General features: G+C 39.2%; 1 protein-coding gene across 4 annotated transcripts in view; it reads left to right on the top strand.

Moving 5' to 3' along the window:
- The window catches only part of MACROD2 (mono-ADP ribosylhydrolase 2), an 850,734-nt gene that overhangs the window by 768,361 nt on the left and 62,646 nt on the right, over window positions 1-19,727 (top strand). For 3 of the 4 annotated variants that reach the window (XM_053972443.1, XM_053972441.1, XM_053972439.1), the window contains exons 10-11: window positions 11,378-11,419; window positions 19,635-19,703. In XM_053972443.1, the coding sequence (XP_053828418.1) occupies window positions 11,378-11,419; window positions 19,635-19,703 (111 nt within the window). The remainder of the gene's footprint in view (window positions 1-11,377; window positions 11,420-19,634; window positions 19,704-19,727) is intronic. The other variant, XM_053972442.1, reaches the window with a different exon arrangement.

The following is a 19,727-nucleotide window of genomic DNA, read 5'->3' as shown; positions in this document are numbered from 1 at the left end:
TAAATATATAGTGGGAAGAGACAGACTTTGAAGTAATGTCATGTCTTAGTGCAGGAAAGCTGTGCAGTAACTGAGCAATTGTAACTGTCTCAGCATTTCTAATTCAATCTCAGTGATTACAGAACCCAATCCAGAGCCAGCATGCTCCAAGAGGGAGCAGAGCACCACTTATCTTTGATTCAGACATAGGTTCTCATTTCAGTGTTGTCCAGAAAAGTCCTAGTTTGGTTAAGTAAAGGCAGAATTTTCTATTGATCCTCTGGGGTTTTGCTGAGAAGATTTTGTATATTCTAGTAAGAAAAGAGCAGTAGAAAGAACAACTTCATTTGCTTAAGATGGATCACTGTTTTAATATATTAAACATTGCCACAGTGATGGGTTTTTTTCTTTTTATGAATTGAGTCCTATCTCTTTGTGCAATGACATAGCCCAGCTATTCTCCCTTCACCTGTGTTGGAACATTCCTTCTACTTAAACAGAGAGAATGTCTTTCAGGAAAATAAAATATCTTTGCCTGCAGTTCTGGCTCATATGTGTAGTTTTTACATTGCTGGATTCATTGCTATTAGTAGTACAAGTGAGTTTTCTGGGAAAGGAACTGCTACTTAGATAATTTTTTCTTTTGGAATGCATTGTTTTTCCTAATAGAACTCTATGGAGTCCAGACATCAGGCATTACTTTTCTTGCTAACTAAACATATTTATAAGACTTACCAGAAAATTGAATCCCCCTTAAAAAGCGAGATTTGCCAACATTTACCTTGGAGTGATACATACTTCTAAGATTCTATACATAAGAGGAAAATTAAGAGCATTTGTAAACAGTTGCCAGCTGGAGCAAAGATACCTTTTTTCTTTTCTTCCTGTATTCTGTGTACATAAAGCTACTTAATATGTCAGACAGATAATCTTGTAAGGACCTTTGGCAAATGCTTATTTTTCATGGTGGCTGTTATATATTATAAACGGTTTATCTTCAATTGTAATGCTTAAAGTATTTCTAAATCTACCACCTGTTACCAGTGGATTGGAGAGGAGAAACATTTTTTTCTGAAAATGTTTTTTAGATAGAAATAGTGCTATAAAAGGGATGTCCTGTGAAGCTGCAGCATCCAAGGTTATGTTACTTCTTGCTACTTTAAACAGAGTAACAAAATTACTTCACTAAAACATTGCAAAAATTTTTGGAGAAAGGATGTTTGCACTTTCATTAAGCTAGTTTATAGATGGAAGGTACATGCTTTTAGACTTCTGTCCTTTTAGAGCTAATGAAAGGATGCTGAGCCCAGGAGTTTGTTGTTGTTGTTGTTTTTGTTCTTGTTGGGGTTTTTTTTGTTTGGTTTTTTTTTTTTTTTCTTTTTTGAGCCATTATCAATTGATGTTAGGAAAAAGAGAGAGACATTGCTTCATCTTGAGAAAACTTTTTCTTCCTTCTGTTACAGGCTATGATATTTAATGCATTTTCTGCTTTCATCCTGGTTGATGAAAACACTGTTTCCCCTACCCAAACCATATGGATGAGAGCTACTGCCTTATAATAATTCTCCTATTACTTCAGGAGGGTGCACAGCATCCCGCTTGTGCATAAAATGTGCAAATATATTACAATTGCAGAGGAAATTCATTGTTAAGAGATCTCCCAGGCTTGGAATCAAATTGGAAACTGTCTAAATGGCTGAATGAAGGCCTTTGTATTAAAAAGGCCAATCTCTGCACTAATACGTGAGCGAACTCCTAAGCAGGGGCTGTAATTTCTGTACTGGTATTGAGAGGCATCACTCTCTCTGCTTACTATGGCAGACTGCACTGGGGCTGGAGCAGTCCTCTGCATGAGCAAAGGAGTCGTAAGTTAGCCCTTAGCAAGTAATCCAGTATCAAATGGATAATTCATCTGATAAATTTAGCCTCTCTATTTGCATTTGCAGCGTTCATGAGCCAATTCGTTTCCATAATTCATCACCTGAATGTATTCCACAAAATATTTTTCATGGGCTTTATTTTACTCTGTGGAGAGGTGCCAAGCAGTTAACTGGAAGTGCCCAATATCCTTTATGGGAGGTTTCACCTGGGCAGTGATTTGCCTCATAAGTCACAAGGCTTTGGTTTTCTGACTGGTTCAGGCTGGAGTACAAAGGCCACCAGGGCGCCAAAGAAATGTCCCTTAGGGAGTAAGATTTGGAGGAGTTTTATATCTCTCTGGTTTTCTTCTCCTGATCAATAAGGGCAGCCATCCTGAAGGTTTTGGTTGCTGCTGCTTTTCCTGTCTCCACGCAAGTTTTCCAAGTTGTTGTCTTCAGAGCTGATGAACACCTGTGATCTCGCAGGGTGAAACTGGAAGCAGTCAGACCATTGTATTACTTTCTTCACTGCTTCCCCTCACAAAGCTTGCAAGATGCTGCTTGCTGTCTTGCTTCCCCAACCCCATAGTTCTGATGGAGCTGTTGTCTTAGGGGACTTTGATTTCTCTGCATCATGAAACTTCTGTCTTGTCCCTTGGAGATCCTGCTTGGCTTTTCAGATAGTGACTGTGCCATGACCACGCATCCCTTTCCTTTCCAGAGCTGTGTATCAAGCCATGGAAAGTGTAGCAGGATACGCCTCAGTATTTATGCAGTCATAGCCATCCAGCCTGCTCTGGATTCCATGCCAGCATTTAACAGATTTCGAGTCTTGTGGAAGTCTTGTGTTGAGGCAGGGATGAGTGAGGATTTTTTTGGTGGGTGGAAGACAGCAGTCAGTTTGGAGAAGTTATGGCACACTGATGTTTTCAGGTGGGTGCAAAATGCTCTCTGTATCCCTTTGAACTGTCGTTATATTGGAAGATGTCGTACTCAGATGGCTCCTGCAAGGTCCCTTATTGAAGGACTTGATTCCAAACAGCTGGAGAGAAGCACAGCCCCACTGTTTCCCCTGAGGGCTCCTTGGCCCTCAGCAGTAGAGGCTTCCAAGGAAGCGCTGCCTGGAGGAGCCTGTGCACTAAAATAGGATATTGGTTTTGCTCTAGTTCTCTCCCACAGCACCTTCGTTCCCTGATCAAGTACCCTACAGTGTAAATAGGTTGCTGTAAAAATTGTTCTCAATCCAGAAGCTTAAAATAGACACAATGTTTAAAGTACTTGTCCATTTTGAAACATGTCTGAAAACAACTTCAAAAATCTCAAGGTCAATCTCAAGAAAATCTCAAGGTCACTTAAAGCTAAATGTGTTCATAAAACTGTAAACCAATCTTTTTCTATGACTTCCTGTCTTTATTTGCCATAGTAAAGACTGTGCCAGTCCTACCACTCATTGGGGTTGTCAATTTTGCCCATTTTGCTAACATCTCAATGTAGTGCAGGAGAGTGATCAAGCTCAGGAGTGATGCTTGAGGGACTGAGTATATAGTTGATGGTTCAGATACTCTTTTCAGCATCTTAGGAGATAAGCAGATCAAGAAAGAGTTCCCAGCACCTTCCAACATGGCAGTGGGTTTCCAGAACTTAAAAAAAAGTTTATGGGTAGTTTCCTGCTTCCTTTTGAATCATAATAAAACTTCCTGTTATGATCTCATCAGAATTATTTTTCTGGCCAACTGCTGACAGAGAATTGCTCTAGACTTTGTGTGTTGCAAGTACTGGTCACCTAAAAGCATGATTTGAGAGAGGCTTGTCATGCTGTCTGCACTATGGTCTGGAAAACCATTTACCTCCTCATTCCTGCTGGCAGCAGGAACAGGGAATGGATCAGCAGTAGGACCATAATCTATTTAAGTGCTGTTGTCAGGAGCTTTTGCTTTGCTAAATGGAGGCTCATCTTCTTTGCTTCTTTGCATCTTGAAGGGATTTTTCTTGTCTCCTTCTGTGAGACTGACAACAGAGCCTACAATCCATCCAGAAGTCTGGGAAAATGGTTGTTTCTATGTATTTTTCCACTCACTCCAAATCCATGAGCTTTCCAGTTCCTGGGAGACACCTGGATAGGAGCTGCATTGAAACAGCAAAATGGCAGGTGGATGAGAATGCCCTTGAAGGCACAGGGGTTATTTAGATGCAAGGATCAGGATGCTGTGCATGACAACAGCATGGGGGAGCACAGGAAGATGATGAGCCTGGTAATTGGAAAGGTGAATATGGAGTAGATATTTACCATCTCTTGTAACACAAAGAGTGCAAGGTGTTCCAGGAAATTATGAATCTCGATGAAAACAAGCAAAAGGAAGTAGTTTTTCACCCAACATACAGGTTAGGATCTAAGAGTACTTGATACAAGGTGCTGCAGTGCCTGCGGGTCTTAAATACAGTTTAAAAAAGGATTAGCTCAACCAACAGAAGACTGGTGCAACAACAGCTATTAATCTTCATGGCCTATATGTAACCTTAGGCTCAGGGAGAGACTGAGAGAAGTGTATTGCTGTTCTCTTCTGTACTCAGACCTTCACACATGGATGCCTGCACCAGAAAATGAGCAAGCAGCTTTTTCTGTAAAATACATTATGTGAATATATCTTTGATCAGGGATCTTTTCTTCCTACTCTGTTGGGTCTTGTGGCATCTCATTAAAGCATTCCAAATGCATTTTATGTCATCATCAAAAATATCCTGTCCTCTCTGGCCACATACTCCAAATGACTTCATGTGCTCAATTGCTTCTTATTTCCAAGGAAGCAGTTAAATTTGGGGTTGTCTCATTTGGTTGCCTCTGCCATATGTTACTGATAAGATGTTGTTAGAAGCTTGTATTTGCAAATGTATGACCACATGCAAAACATGCCATTTTGTGTGTAACTACTAGAATAACATCAAATTTAACACTTGTGTGAATGAAATTTTGTTATTTTCAGTTTTTTAGGCCAGAGAGGAAATACTCAATATGTTTGGATTTTTTTTTTTTTTTTTAACCTGATACCTGTTTCCCCAGGGAGTGCCTTGCTCCTTTTATGTAAGGTAGAAGCATCTGGAAAATAGAAGTCCAAATCTGATCCTGGTGTGAGTACTATTTCCTTCACTGGACTGAGGTTGTCCAGTTCCCTCAGTGTGGGAATAGCAGTTACTGCATAGTCTTTGTATGCAGCTGAGGTTCATATGGTTTGTATGGTATGTGTTTTACAGCAGACCAGGTGATACAGTTCATAAAAGAGGTCATTGATCTGATGACAAAAAAGACACAGTGCCTAACTTTTTTTGGAGATTGGTAGTAAGAATTTCTATTTGATATGGCTTCAAAAACTACAAACATATTCTACATTCTGTGAGGCTGCAGTGTTGTGAGACTGGTGTAACTAAGCAACACAGGAAAGAAAGCAGCGCTACTGCTTGCAGTATGGCCAGGATGTACAGAGTGTATCAGTGGGAGTTTCTTTACAATTAGACAAAAAAATTTAATGAAAATTGCTCAGTATCAGGTGAAGGTTTATGTAGTATGCTCTGTATGCAGGATTGCATGATGAAAGGAGAGAAATAGGACCAGAAAAAGTCCTATTTTTACTTCCAAAGCAGAAGAATGCACTTTTTTTTGTTAAAGATCTATTTGTTTTATCTTTTTCCTTTTTTTTCCTTCATCTTAGGAGCACTGAGGATGAAGAAAGGTTTTATAGAAAATATAACTTTTTACTAGGAGAGGAGGAAATAGTCAGGCCTGTTTTAGTTGATCTCATCTGCCAGAGATTTCCAAACCTGCTTTTCCTCAAAGAAAATACTGTCCTTTTTTGTGCTATTTTTTGTCACATTTCCCCAGTGGAGAACTGAGTTGGAGGAATAAAAACAACTGAAAGAGCTTGGGATTTCATATGTTATTGAAGTCTCATATGTATGTTTGGCCTGGAGAAATCTTCCTGTGTCTCACTGTGCTACAGCAACTCTTATGCTGAGGTGGACATAAAACCTCTACACTGTCGTGAAGCTCCTTTTGGTTATCAGCAGTGGTTACAAGCCACCAAAATAAGTGATTTTTCAGCTACTAGGAACTGTAAATAGATTAAACTAAATACGATTATAAATCTCCCTAAGGCTGTGAAGGTGATCATGTAGTCAGGTAGGAAGCTTTGGGATAAAATTTTGGAAAGAAATGTGTGGAAGAGAGAAATATGGACAGTGAGAACCTGCTTGGTCTTTTCAGCTGCTGGAAACCTGATATTATCATGGTTTAGAGGGTTTGTCTCAGGTGGGTACACTTGCCCACACTGCTGGCTGCTCTGAGACTGGACACAAAAAGTTTTTCAAGACTGACCTGAAATGGGATCCATTTTCCTCCAAGGTGTGAGACTGCTGCACTGCTCCTCCTCTGTAATCCCAATGGAAATAGTGCAGGCAGATCATGGAATACTTGCTAGGGAAATGCTTGACAGTAGAAACACTTCAAACCAGACCCCTATTTTTGCATTGCAAATAAGCTCAGAGGATGGCTGAAGCTTTCAGTGCTGAAATTTTGAGGGGTTTGAGCTTCTGTTTTAAGACATCAGCACTATGATCACCAACTTGTCATTTCAGCCTCCTGTACAGCTCTGCCCATCTCATTGCTCTCTTTGGCAGAGGGGAATGTTCATACAAGCTGCAGAGGGGATTTTTATCCATTCCCACAGTGCCCTCCCAGTTCTCCCCTGGTTGTGGTCAGGACATGGAACCACAGTTGCAAGGAGGAGCAGACTGAGACATGTAGGTTGGCTAGAAATAGGGAAACATCTGGAAATCAGGAAACTGCAGAAAATGCTCGGTAAAAATAAAAATCCTGAAGGATGCAATTAAGCAACTGAGGAAAGATTAGAGGGAGGCAGGGAGGAGCCAGCAGCATGCAATGCTGTTGGGGAGTGACAGGAGGATGCACGGCCTGAAGGCAGATAAAGCAGCAGCCTCCTGCAGCACAGATTTGGTTCTCATGTAAAGGTTTCTCAATGTGCAGTGTTTGTGCAGTGCTGGCTTTCTGCATGCTAACATGAATGAGAGTGCAAAAGGAAGCATGAGTAAAAAGGAAGAGATGGTTTAATGGCTTTGGGGATTACTGGTGGTATTTAGAGCCTTTCACCTCTCTGTTCCTAACATAAATCTTAACACAGATTGATGATTTTAGCCATCCCGCTTGTGTTTGCTTGTATGCCACGACTAGGGAGACAGGGAAACAATCTGACCAGCAAGGCAAAAGGCAAAACAAAAGGATCTGACAGAAAGCATCCCCTTCTCCTGTGTCAGTAAGAGCAGATATGGTGTAATTATTCCATTTCCCAAAGCTCGGCAGATAACAAGGGAGAGGGCAATGAAAGAGCCACAGGTATCACTTAGTGCATGACCCCAACAGGGAGCCTGTGGCTTACACAAAAGCTTATGCTTTGAGCACCTTGCTCCCAAATGTAAAGCTCTCTGATCTTTAGAGATATAGTTACCTTGATAGCCTGGGAGTTAATGGAGACTTTCAATCATAGGCTGACTTTCAACTGTAAATTATTTTGTACTTGAGTGGAAACTTCTCACACACATCACCCATTTAATACCTGAATTTATCAACTGGAAAAATTTGCACACATTTTGGATTAGAAGGTTTTTTTGTCTCCTAAGCCTTCTAAATACTGATGTGACTTTTCCTGGGGATGAGCTGACCCTTTCTGGTAGTCACTGTCAGTTTTCCTCTCACTCCAGACCGCAAGGTCAGTCATTCCTTTTCTAGCAAAGTCATCTTGGTAGAGCTTCCTAAAATCTAGGGCTTTAATGGGGGAGCAATGTGAAAGGTTATTGTTCTGCTTCTCCAGCCAGAGGAGTAACCAAGTTTGGGTAGATATGTACACACACTAGAGCATGTTTTGATGGTCAATTATTTTTCAACAGCTCTCAAGTGAGGGTGAGAGGTACAGAGGATCTCACCTCTGGTCTTTCCAGTGGGGGAGTTTGGACAAGAAATATTGACAATATGTATTTAAGGAGATGTTTGCTGCTGTCAAAGATTCACTCTAAGGTTGTCCTGTGGTTTTATCCAATTTTTCTTTGGGATTGATTGTCTGTGCTGCATATTTCAAACCAAAACAAACCTTTCAAAGGCTTCCTCTAGATGGGGTAAGAAATTGTATAGGAAAACATTAGAAAAAATTAAAAATTATAAAAACTAAACAAACAAAAGAAAAACAAAACTAGGTATAACAAATCTAATTTATGGAAATATTGGCACTGATTTTGCTTTATATTAAACACATAGAGCTTCAGTAAAAAAATAGTTTTACTTATTCAGAACTAGTAACCAAGAAACTGCCCTTAATATCATTATTTTCAGGGGGTAAGTGAATGCATTTTGGATATAGACTTCTAAACCACTGGTTTTTATCTCCAATAATTGGTATTGGCATAGAGCTCTGTAAGCTAAACATGGTGTTTATCACTTCAGCTGGCCACACCAAGGCCAGTGAAGGAGAATGTTTTATATTTAACAGGGAAATGCTTCTACCAGATGGATTTATAGTATGAGAGTAATAATTATGGACACATGAAGTGGCTGGGGATTGCTGTGTGCCAAAGTGAAACTCAGATTCATACCTAGATTGGGGTAAATTTTTCAAAGGCACCACAATGACTCAGAGATTGTATCACCAAGTTATTGGGAGCCCAACTTCCATTTTCAGAAATGATGCAGAGACTTCATGGCTGTTCAGCAAGCCTTTGGTACTTTTTCCCAAAAAAAACCCCAGCCTTTAATTCAAAATTAGTTCACAAAAGCAGTCTTTGCTTCTTCATAATTATATTGCATAATGACTTCCTTACTTTTTAATAACATCAGATTTCTTGTCTGTGTCCATTATCACTAGCTTAGAAACGATTCTGTTGCTTTGGGAATTTCATATTCCAAGTCACTTACAAAACTATAATTAAGAACTTTCACAGAAGACCAGGTGATATATATATGTTAAGATTCTGCTGATTTAGTCTCCTATCTTAGATTAATTTGAAATCTTATCATGCTGGTTTCATTATAAATGCTTCCATGGAAAGAACATGTTATTGGAAACTGAATAATTAATAATCTCTACGTTGCCAAATGTTTTCTGAGCAGTTTGTTGAAGAATAACAGAACTCCAGTTGAAAATCCTAGCTCTGTTGAAGCCAATGACAGAATTCCCATGGGCTTTAACAATATTTTTCATTTTCTTATCTTTTAAATTACTTGTCAAATCTCCTTAAGGTTGTATGTTGGGGGTTAGGATTTTTTCCTTTTGTTTTCTTTCGCTTAGGAAATTTTCTCCCTTTTGTTGCTAAGAAACAATCACAGCTGGTACTTAAGAGAGAAAAAGGATGTAGCCACAGAGTAGGGGTGCAGCTGGCTGCTACTCCTTTACCTGAGGGGTTTTCTCTTGGGAAGGCCAGAGTCACCAAGAGATTTTGGGCTGGGGGAAGGGATTGGGCACAGCCTCTAGCTCTCATTCTCACTCTCGAGGGGGAGAGAGGCTGCAGTCACTGTGGGGAGAATTTGCCACCACTGAGGTGTTTCGGCTCCTGTTGATGCCTCTGGTTTTACCTTTTGTATTTTTCAGATTCTATTCTGCTTTAGTGTGTAAATCTAGGCTTCATATTAGGGGATAATAAGCTCTCTTCACAGAGTAGGTAGACAAAACAACTTCTTCTCTAGCTGGGGACGCAAGGACAGCCAATCCAAATCTCACGCCCAAGAACATAAATAATGTTGGACTGACGAGAGAAAACAAGAAGGATGGGACTTCACAGGCTAAAGCTATAATTGGACAATTAGTTCCAATATGCTAATGGACTAAAACTTATAAAAGTGTGCGACCCCGTGACCAGTCATCCATTTTTGTGGCCTTTTTAAGTTGTGCTGCCCAAGGTGGATCTACTGAGACCTCTTAATAAATACCGACTTTATTCTCTAGCACCGTCTAGTCTCTGTTCTAGGTCAGCCTTCACAAGGCATCACTGCTGCCTTCTCCTTCCTTGGGCCAGAATAATATCTGCTGTTATGTAGTGCTTTCTAAAAGTTCTGCTCTCCAGATCATGTCTGAATGAGAGGAAATGCGGAAAAGAGTGGATGCAGATCCATCTACTGAAGATTCAGAAGCATGAAAATTCTCACACTCCTGACTTCAATGCTTATAATTAATTATAATTCCCAGTAGAGACCTTTATTATTAACCAATTTTTCTGCTCTCATGCTACTTAGAATAAAGTGTCAGGCTCCAAATCTTGGTGAGACCTCATAGCCAGTCACAGAATTTGGATCTTAGCAGAGCTTCTGATGTAAAGTTCTAACCCTGTAAATTTGGACCTAAATACTGCTGTTAGTTTCCATTAGCTTATTATATTGCAAAGCTCCTTGGAGTTCATATGGTGGTCAATCATAATACGCCTATATGCCAGTTTGAAAGATACTAAGCCTCACACAGAAGTTGTGGGCTTGCTACAGAATTTGCACATGTCCACATCATAGAATGACTGGTTGGAAGGGACCTGAAAGACCATCTGATTCCAACCTACCCTGCCAAGGGTTGGGATACCTTCCACTAGTCCAAATTTTCCAAAGCACTTTCAGGGACAGGGCATCCACAGCTTCTCTGTCAATTTGTTCTATTGACTCAACACACTCACAATGAAGAATTTCTTCCCAAATCTGAATTTAAACCAGCCTTCTGTTAGTTCAAAGCCATTCCCTCTTGACCTGTCCTACAGGCTCTGGTAATAAGTCCCTCAGTAACTGTTTAAAAGGATACAAATGGAGTCTGTATGAATCAGGAACATAATTGACAAACATCTGTGATCAGTGAGCTTTCCATTATATGATTGAGGCTCTGGAACACTGAATTACCAAGATGTCAGCTAAGGCTGATAATTTTTTTTTTAACTCAGCAAAACAACTTATAAGAAATTCCTTTGCTGCCAAGATGGAACTTTTTGCAAAAGGAATCTTCTTTCCTTGTCTCTCATCTTAAGCTTAAAAATTATCTGTTCCTAGCTAGCCCAAGTTCGGTCTTCACAGATTCATATTGTTCTTAAACCAATTTTCCTGTCTGGCAGATATTTAGTAACTTCCTTATGTGGTTTTCTAGTAGGGTAGCTAGTTCTCTTCTTAACATAGCCCACTGTTCCAGGGAAACCAAGCAAACTGAAACTTGTCAAGTAAACCAAAAGCTCTGCAGGAAAGAGAATGGAATTTCTTATTATACCTGTCTTTATTTGCAGAATTTTGTAAATTATGCAGGCTTTCATTCCCTGTCTTTATTCCCTGCATTACCTGTATCTGGTAGTAACCAGTATCGAAACTTTCCTCCCCATCCAGCTCCAGATTTTGCTGAAAAATGTTGAACAGGAGGAGGCAGACTAAGATATGAGTAATTTCAAACATGGAATATTTCATTTTATATGTTTGCTGATATTCCCAGTAACCTTTTTCTTTCATTTTTTTTTTTTATTTTTGACAGGTGATGCTAATGAAGAAGGGCCTCAGTTGAGTGAAGAGAGAGGTGAGTAAAGAATAATTTGTGCTAAAATATATTACTTCTCTGAAGCATAAGCCAAACTGAAAAAAATCTAAAGATTAATAGCCTTAGTCAAGATAAGCAGTGCTAATCATTATTGCCAATGTTACCACAGTCATCTCTGGTTTTTACACAAAATTAGGGTGAACCATCCCTGATAGTAAATAGTGCATGGTAAGACTGGCTGAGACTACTTTTTTAATGTCATCACTTTATGAGCCTCTGGGCGATATTTCATTCCTTTTTATCAATAGCTAGTTTGAACATGAAGGGAAAATAATTATAATTCTTCAGTCTCTTTGCCTGTAGAAAAGTGTGAATAGAGCAATTCTTGAGTAATTTGCCATTCTGAATAGTGGCAGTGATATGTTTGCAATGAACACAGTAGCAAAACTCTTCCACAAAGTCTTAAATATGCTGATCTTGGTCACACAATGGTTCAGAGAATTTTTTCCTGGTCCTCATAGTCTACTGTTTAAAACAAGTGTCATTGTTTAGGGTTTGTGGATGACATGAAATGGAAATGATGAATAGGTAAAAGGGGAAGAAACGCCAGAGGAACAAGAAAAGGAGGGGACAGAGGATGAGATAACTCCCATGAGGACAAAAGCTTCCATTCAGGAAATTTCTGCTAGTTTTTTTTCAAGGAAGCTTGTTCCAGTTAATATTAACCAGGTTTTTTATAACAGACTTCCACCACAGCACCTTCTGATACTTCCCCTCCCTCATCTGGAGGTCCTCAGTGAACATCTCCTGTTCCATATGGATTTCTGCGCAGTGCATCTCCTTTAATGTGCAAAGTAGCTCCTTCTACTCCTCTGCCTCTCCTTCCAAACTTCCTTCAAGGTTTCTGTGACCCTGATCCCATCACAGTCCAGTGACTGTGCAGGAACATCCAGCTCTCTTTATGAAAACATAAGGAGTTTAGGTCAGACTTTAAACTTAAGGTCAGAAAGGAGTGCCACATGGGGAGAGGCAGGGATATACTAGCCAGAAAACAGAGGTAAAAGGTTTTGAAGCAGTATTTTGACTACTTAAATTGGTGAGATTGTCCTAAAGACAAATGGACAACCACTGATTTACCTGAGAAATTAGAAATACTCAAAGAATGGTGCATATACAAAGGTGTGAAAACAGATATACACAGATATGTGTAATACTGATGGATTAGCACATTCTTTATGGCTGTTCTGGCCTGTTGATTTTATTACATATAATTGTAATTACATTTTGGTGTCAAGATTACTGGATAGGAACATCTAGTAATTTTAATACAGTTAGTGTGATTGATAAAGTTGTAAGAACATACATAAAAGTAAAAAAAAAAAAGGCCCGTCATTATATAACAAACATTTGCCAAAGATATTGCTACAGTTAAATTTGCAGTATTCATCTAACATTTCTAATTTTAATTTTTTAATTTCTAATTTATTTTTAAATGTAAATTTTTTGCATTTTTTGTCTTGTTTTTATGGGGATTATACAAATTATTTTTTTAAAAAACATTTTAAATTAGAATTAAAAGGAAGTGCAATTCTACTTTTTTGTCTTGTATCCTTCACAGCTTCATTACTTTAGGTAAAGTTACATAGATACTCTGGGAAATTATCACTGAACTATGTAATTTGAAGAAAATATTTCCCTACCTGGCTCTTTCTTCCATGCATATGAGACAGATCAGATCAGAGCTGCCCTTGATGGTCTAGGATGCTGTGAGCTTTAAGAGTACATCCTTGCTTATTTCTTTATCAGTTGGAGATAATTTGGGAATCAGTGCATTGGTTGTAAGCAATTAATACCTACAGGGCTAAAAAGAAATATCTTTTGTATATCCACCCCAGTAGTGGAGCAGATATACAAGTTATTCCCTTTTGACCTGTTTTTGTATGGTGTTTTTAATGATTGTATGATGTGTTTACTGGAACTATAAATACAAACATAATTTTTGCATTGAGGGCAGTTTTCACTTTTATAGTCAAATTTTTATCAGTTTGGAGGATATCTGCTTTTGCTCTTCAAAGAGGAAAATGGAGAAGTAATTTCTAGTCACCACTACAAGATATTAATTGTATAATCATTCTCCATTCCACTTGACTTCATGGGTCATGACTGCAGCAGATGGAGTCAGCAGTTGGCACCAATACTGACAACACTTTTTCCTTGAGCTGTCCATATCCATTTGGGGTGTTTCCTCTAATTCTTTTGCTTAAAGTGAAAAAGAGAGGTTGGATTCCTAGAGAGCACATGTTGCAGACTAGACATGTATAGGAACTTTGGCAGAGTTGAAATCTAAATTTTAGGTAAATTCCTGTGCCTCAGCTTCCTTTTGGCTGGGTGTTTCTGAGGGCCAATATCAGATCAATAGAAAATACAGAGAAATACAGAGAAATACAAAGAAATGCAAGGACACAAATGTAAGCTCATTGTGTCTGTACAAATCACACTTCTAAGAACATCGTAGGGTGGTGAGGTGGAGGTTACAGAAAGTCGTAGTTTAAATCTGGTGGCAAAAATTACAGAAAAAAAAACCAACCTGATCCTGGTTCAGTGTCTGCTGAAGGCAGTGGGAATGTGTCCATTGGCTTCAATGCACACTGGATTAGGCTTTAGGAATAGACAGAAAATTAACTGGGAGTAAGAAATAACAGATTACCAAATGGGTGTATTACTGAGTGATGGATACATTATGAAAATTATTTATCCTGTGTTTCTACCACCCTGAAGTGCAGATATCTCATTACATGCAGAAAAGCCTGCCTTTCTTTGATTAATCTTCAAAATAAATAAGAGAATGTCTTAATTACATCTGTGTTCTGGGTTAAAAAACAGATGTCTGCCAAGGAAGGCAGGAACCTCCTATGGAATGGAAAATGTGACCCGCTCCGCTCCAAATTATTATAACTTTGAAATTAAGGGACTTTCACGCAAAGATATGGGAGAAGGAATAACAGGTCTTTACTAGCATGTACAGGGATAACAAGGCAGACAAACAAGGCCAGCAGCAGCACAGACGCAGTCCCAGCCTCTAGGGGCTGCAGGCACTTTCCCCTGCGGTGCAGTTCCGGGCACAGCCGGCAGGGGCGCTGCTGGCTCCCGGCCGGGCAGGGCGGGTGCGATGATTCCCCCGCGCCTGCAGGGGGCGCTGCGGCGGGAGGTCAGCCACGTCTCCCTCACAGTGAGGAAGATGCCAGCAGCAGACAGAGACAATGGCCTTTCCTTTGCCAACTCATGGGAAGCAGCCAGTCTCAGTGCCACTCGGGAAACTGAATGGACTGCAGCAGGAAACCTCGGAAGCAGGAAACTGGAATGGCAGAAGCAGGCACACCCAGGGGTGGCAAACAAAATGTAGCAGAAACTCCAGGGCCCTGTCTGAAGCTGTGGGGTGTCCGGGGTCGGGTTCCAGTGTAGCAAGCAGCCCTGAAGCAGCAGCAGCGAGCAGCGGGGCTGGATGGGGAATCGCTCCCGTGGATGCTCACTGGCGATGGCTGGTCCCAGGGCCCGGCTGCACACAGCAGGCATCCCCCAGCAGGGGATGGGTGCTCCCGGGTCCTGGCACTGCACACACTCGCTCTGAGCTCCCTGAGCAGCAGAGAAGCAGAGAAGCAAACCAGTAAGCTCCAGTCACAGTGCCAAAAAAAAAAAAAACATGGGCAAAAAACACAAGGCAACAGTATCTCTGCCAGAGGGATCCTGCCACGTGGCGATGGAGACAAAATCACCCTAGCAGAAGGAAGCAACTATCCTTCTCCCCAACTCTCACAGGAAATCCCAGGCTGGCTCTAACCCGTAGCAATACTCCTAGAGCTGGGGGAGGAGAGGGGAAGGGAGGCGGCGACCACACTGGGCACAAAACAAAAACAGAAACAAAAATGGGTATGGGATAAAAATCCATCCCCAAGACAATAATATCCACTAGTATCTATAGTCATTCTATAAAATCAACAAGCAGGAATGACAATTTTGGCAAGTTTATCATATAACATCACTGCTTATATTGGACATACTAGAATAAGAAAAAGCATTTAAAAATAAAAACAATCCACTCTTTTTAAATATACACACTCAAACCCACTCTTCTAATGGCATTTGATTCACAGGCTTTTAACCTAACTGTCTGTTACTCTGAATGCTGAGTCTTGTAGCAGTTGCTGGCTTAACAGCACCACTTAATTTGAAGTGCTTTGAGGTTATCATGTGTCATGCAGTTGATGTGTTAGAAGGGTTTGAGTCAAAAGGGCAGATATAGAAATAGCAGGTCTGGGCCTGTGCAGGTCTACATCTCAGCTTTACTTTGTGAATGATTTCCTACATAACCCAAGACAAGTACCAGATGATGCAGTAGTTAGTCTTTCCTGAGTGTTTTTGTTTCCTTTTTTTTTTTTTTCACCCTAATGGTAAGAAAATTTACTTATGTCAGCACATAATAATGTTATTGTTTATTGACATAAGTCAATTCTCTTACTATTGCCATTACAATTAAAAAAAAAAAAGGAAAAAAAAAAAGAAGAAAAAAAAAACACTCAGGAAAAACTTCTAATTCTGAATCTGAATCTATATTCTCTCTCAACCTGTTCAGCTTCAGTCTCTGCCAGATACCAAAGCCTTTTGACCTCATCTATTTGTCTGTTGCCACAGTACTGTCATTTCCCATCAAGTAGTTATTCCTAATAAATACCCTGCTGTTTATCCTGTTTCTATCCTGATTCTCCTGATGAATCACCTATTCATTTCCTAGAAGCCACAGCCAGTTAAAACAACAAGATGAAGGATCTCATTCACACTATCACGGCTTAATAACTAATAACACCCTATTACAACCAAGATACATAAATACAGATTTTTTTTTGCATGTTCCACTGTATGCACACACTTACACTTGGAGATTGATTTTTGGAAGGAGACTTTATCTTTTTTTCTTGAGATGAAAATAGCAATCACTTGCAACAAGGCAAATTTGGGAGTTGTGATTTTGGAAATCTGTTATTTGGAGACAGACTGTGAGATTTACATGACTTGCTGACCGTCTGAATTAGCCTATAAAGAAGAAGTATGTTTCCCAGTAGTAGAGCTCAGAAACCTTTTTGCACAAATGATCACAATTAGAAAAGATTTTAATATGATCAGTTCAGACACCAGTCTGAAGGTATGCTCTTTTTAAAAAGAAATTTACAGACATAATTTCTGTAATATTTGGCTAACTGTTTGGAAGGACATACACATGGCAGGAGAGCAGAAAGGGTTAAGAGTTTTATTTTGACCATAGTAAACACAGATCCTTTTCTGTCTCTGCTAAAAATAGTGAAATTGTGATTGAAATCTTGTTTTCCTGGGACACTGCCTGTATACCCTTTTGTGAGCATTTTGAAGCTTTTTATAGAATGCAAAAATATGGTTTCTTCTGAGATAGCAACAGTTCTGAATTCTCTGAACGTACACCTCTTCCCTCTCCTTCTTTGGGCTGTCAATTAAGATGTTGGTTATATTATCTAATGTATTCAAATAGTCCTGAAAGACCTGGCTGGACATTTGCACTTTAACTTGATTGACATTTGATGTGTGGGACTGGAAGGAAACTTCATGGATTGGTTAGATGATAAAAATCCTCAGTAGAGGGGAAGTGTTGATTGAAGCATTACTATTGATTCAGTCCCCTCATATGAGTTATTCTCAAACAAAAAAGAAAACATAGCAGATAGTTCAGAGTGGCATTTGAGCCAAAGAAGCCATGTGTTGATATGGCCCACTATAAATATTCAAGTTATTTTTTGAAAGAAAGTGAGAGCATTGGCATAATAAGTCATCACAAGTCTGGTTATTTTCAGTATCTCTCTTTTGTATTACAGTTCTTGTTGATCTCTATCAGCATTGCTCCTGAGCCCCTTAAAGGGTTGACAAAGCATGTCTTTATTTGGCAGGTTTTGCCTTTATTTTTCCCCATAGATTTTCTTGTGGTTACTGCTGCCTTCTTCACTTCGGAAAGAAATTCATCTTAGCACTTGAAAACTCTTGTTTTCCTCAAAATACAGTGTTTGAATTTCAAATTCAGATGAGCAAGCATGATGGCATGACACATGACCTGTCCTGTATTAAGTGCTCTCAGGAGCAGTCTACCACCTGGTACCAAGCCAAACCTCAAGGCTTGTTCTGTTTTGCAGTAGCTGACTTTATTTACTGATTGCTAAGGGCTCTTCATGCTCTGGGCTGTATGTAGTTCTAGAAAGAAGTGTAAACTCCCTTCTAGTAGAAATTTGTAGAAGCAATGTTCAGTTTGGCCTTTTTTTTTTTTTTTTAATAATGCTCTTTAATTAAAATTAAGAAAGTGAGATAGAATTTAACTACTCACATACAGATCTCAATTTTGGAATTTTTGCTGACATTTTGAGCTCTCCTGCCACCTTCCCAATCCATGGCTCTTCTGGGTTTTTTGGGCATAAGTATGGTTGGCAGAGAATATTTCTGTGTTCCCTGGCCTCCATTCAAAGCCAATGATTGACTCCCTTTTTTGTCTTTTGAATGAACACAATATTCTTAGAGTTATAAAATACCCTGAATTAAAGGGACCCACAAGGGTCATTGAGTCCAACTACCCCTTGAATCTGCAAGTTCCTTTTTCACATCCTAACTGCTTTCATACTTTCTGTTTCAAAATTTTCAGCATTTTGGTTTTCAATATATGTAACTGTGATTTTAGATATATGTAACTGTGGAAGGGTAGAAGACAAAAGGGGAGAATCTATGGCTTTTAATAGAGCCAAGTCCTTCATGACAGCTGGGCATCTCATTGTCAAGCTCTGTTTAAAACTCCAGCAACATAAAGAGTAGATGATTGTGTGGCATATATGTGACAGCAGGAGAGACCTGGGAGTTTTTGAAACACTTAAGCAATTTATAAAACATGTGTAGATAGTTTTTTCCTAGTTGGTAATTAGCTAATTTGAAGTAATACCATGATTCTTATTTTCTAATGGTAACAGCAATAGGGGTGAATAATGTGAGGTCATATGTCTTCCTAAATTTCCTGCTTACGAGTGGTCAAGGTTTATTTCCAGCACACACAAAAGTAGGTTTTCCTTAGGCTTCTCCTGCAACCAAGCCCTCAGTTAGCCACAAGGAATCAGGAGGTTTGACAGAAAGTCAAATGACAGAGAGTCATTTTCCCATCACGGTTGAATACATTCAGTAGGCGCAATGAATTGAGTTTTAATTGTCTGTCAGTCACTGCTTTCGTGGTTAAGCAACAATGTTTAAAGAATGTTTTAATTAGGGAACCTGCTTGCATTAAATGTCTTAATTTATGAATACCTTTATGCCTAATTTCCAGCTTGGCCTCCCTTTTTATTAACAGACTTTCTCTGCTACCAGTTTGTGCCTTGAGGTGTGTCATAGCAAACAAACAGTAACGCCATCATTTATGTTGACAGGATATTTTGAAAATATTGTAGAAAAAGTTCATAATATTTGAAGTTTAACCAACTGATATTAAACGCTGTGTGCTTCAGTCCGTATAAGTAAGGGAGATCTCACATTTAATTGGCCTCAATTACTTCTTTTGCTCCCTTTCCTCCAGCTTGATATTGCCCACTGTCTGAAAGGCTGGAATGAATTTTTTTCAACCGTTTTTTTCTATCTTGTAAAGCTTTCATTTCCTTAACTTCACTATCTGTGAAGTTAAGGAAATTTGTAAAATTTGTGAAATTGTGAATTTGTGAAATCTGTGAAATTTGTTTCCCTGCCTTTCATTTAATTATTAATTTCAGTCTATATTCATTTGTTGTTGTGTTAAAACAGTGAATGGAGAATTGAGCTGAGAAAAAAGATCATTTAGTTCAGATTATTTTTCCACAGTTCCATAATGCAGTATAATAAATATTATGTTTGCAACTACAAATTAAAACATTATTTGGTTGAGGGTTATGGTTATTGTTTCTGTAGTGCTGATGAAGCAGTATGTTATTTAAGTATGAGCTTTCTTCAGTGCTGTCCTGTGAAAGTCTGAGAAAGTCCAGTCCAGGCTGGAAAACACATATTATAAATTTCATAAGAGATGATGCAATAATTTAAATAGCAGAAAGATAAGCACTGAGTACTGAATGGAGTGCTAAGATAAAACATACAATTGTGGTATCACACATGGTAATATCTGATACAATTAAACTATTTCCAAGTAATGTATGTAATTTATAATTTTTTATGTTTAAAGAAGGCCAGCCTTCATCTCCCACAAAGAGCAAAGAAGAGCAGCCTGAGGACCTGCAGGATGATGCTGAAGGTAGGTGGTCTAACAACTTCTCAG

The sequence above is a fragment of the Vidua macroura genome, chromosome 3, assembly GCF_024509145.1.
Source record: "Vidua macroura isolate BioBank_ID:100142 chromosome 3, ASM2450914v1, whole genome shotgun sequence".
Classification (NCBI taxonomy): Eukaryota; Metazoa; Chordata; class Aves; order Passeriformes; family Viduidae; genus Vidua; species Vidua macroura.
The sequence above is the reverse complement of the archived record's forward strand: the minus strand, read 5'-3'. Positions and strand labels throughout refer to the sequence as shown.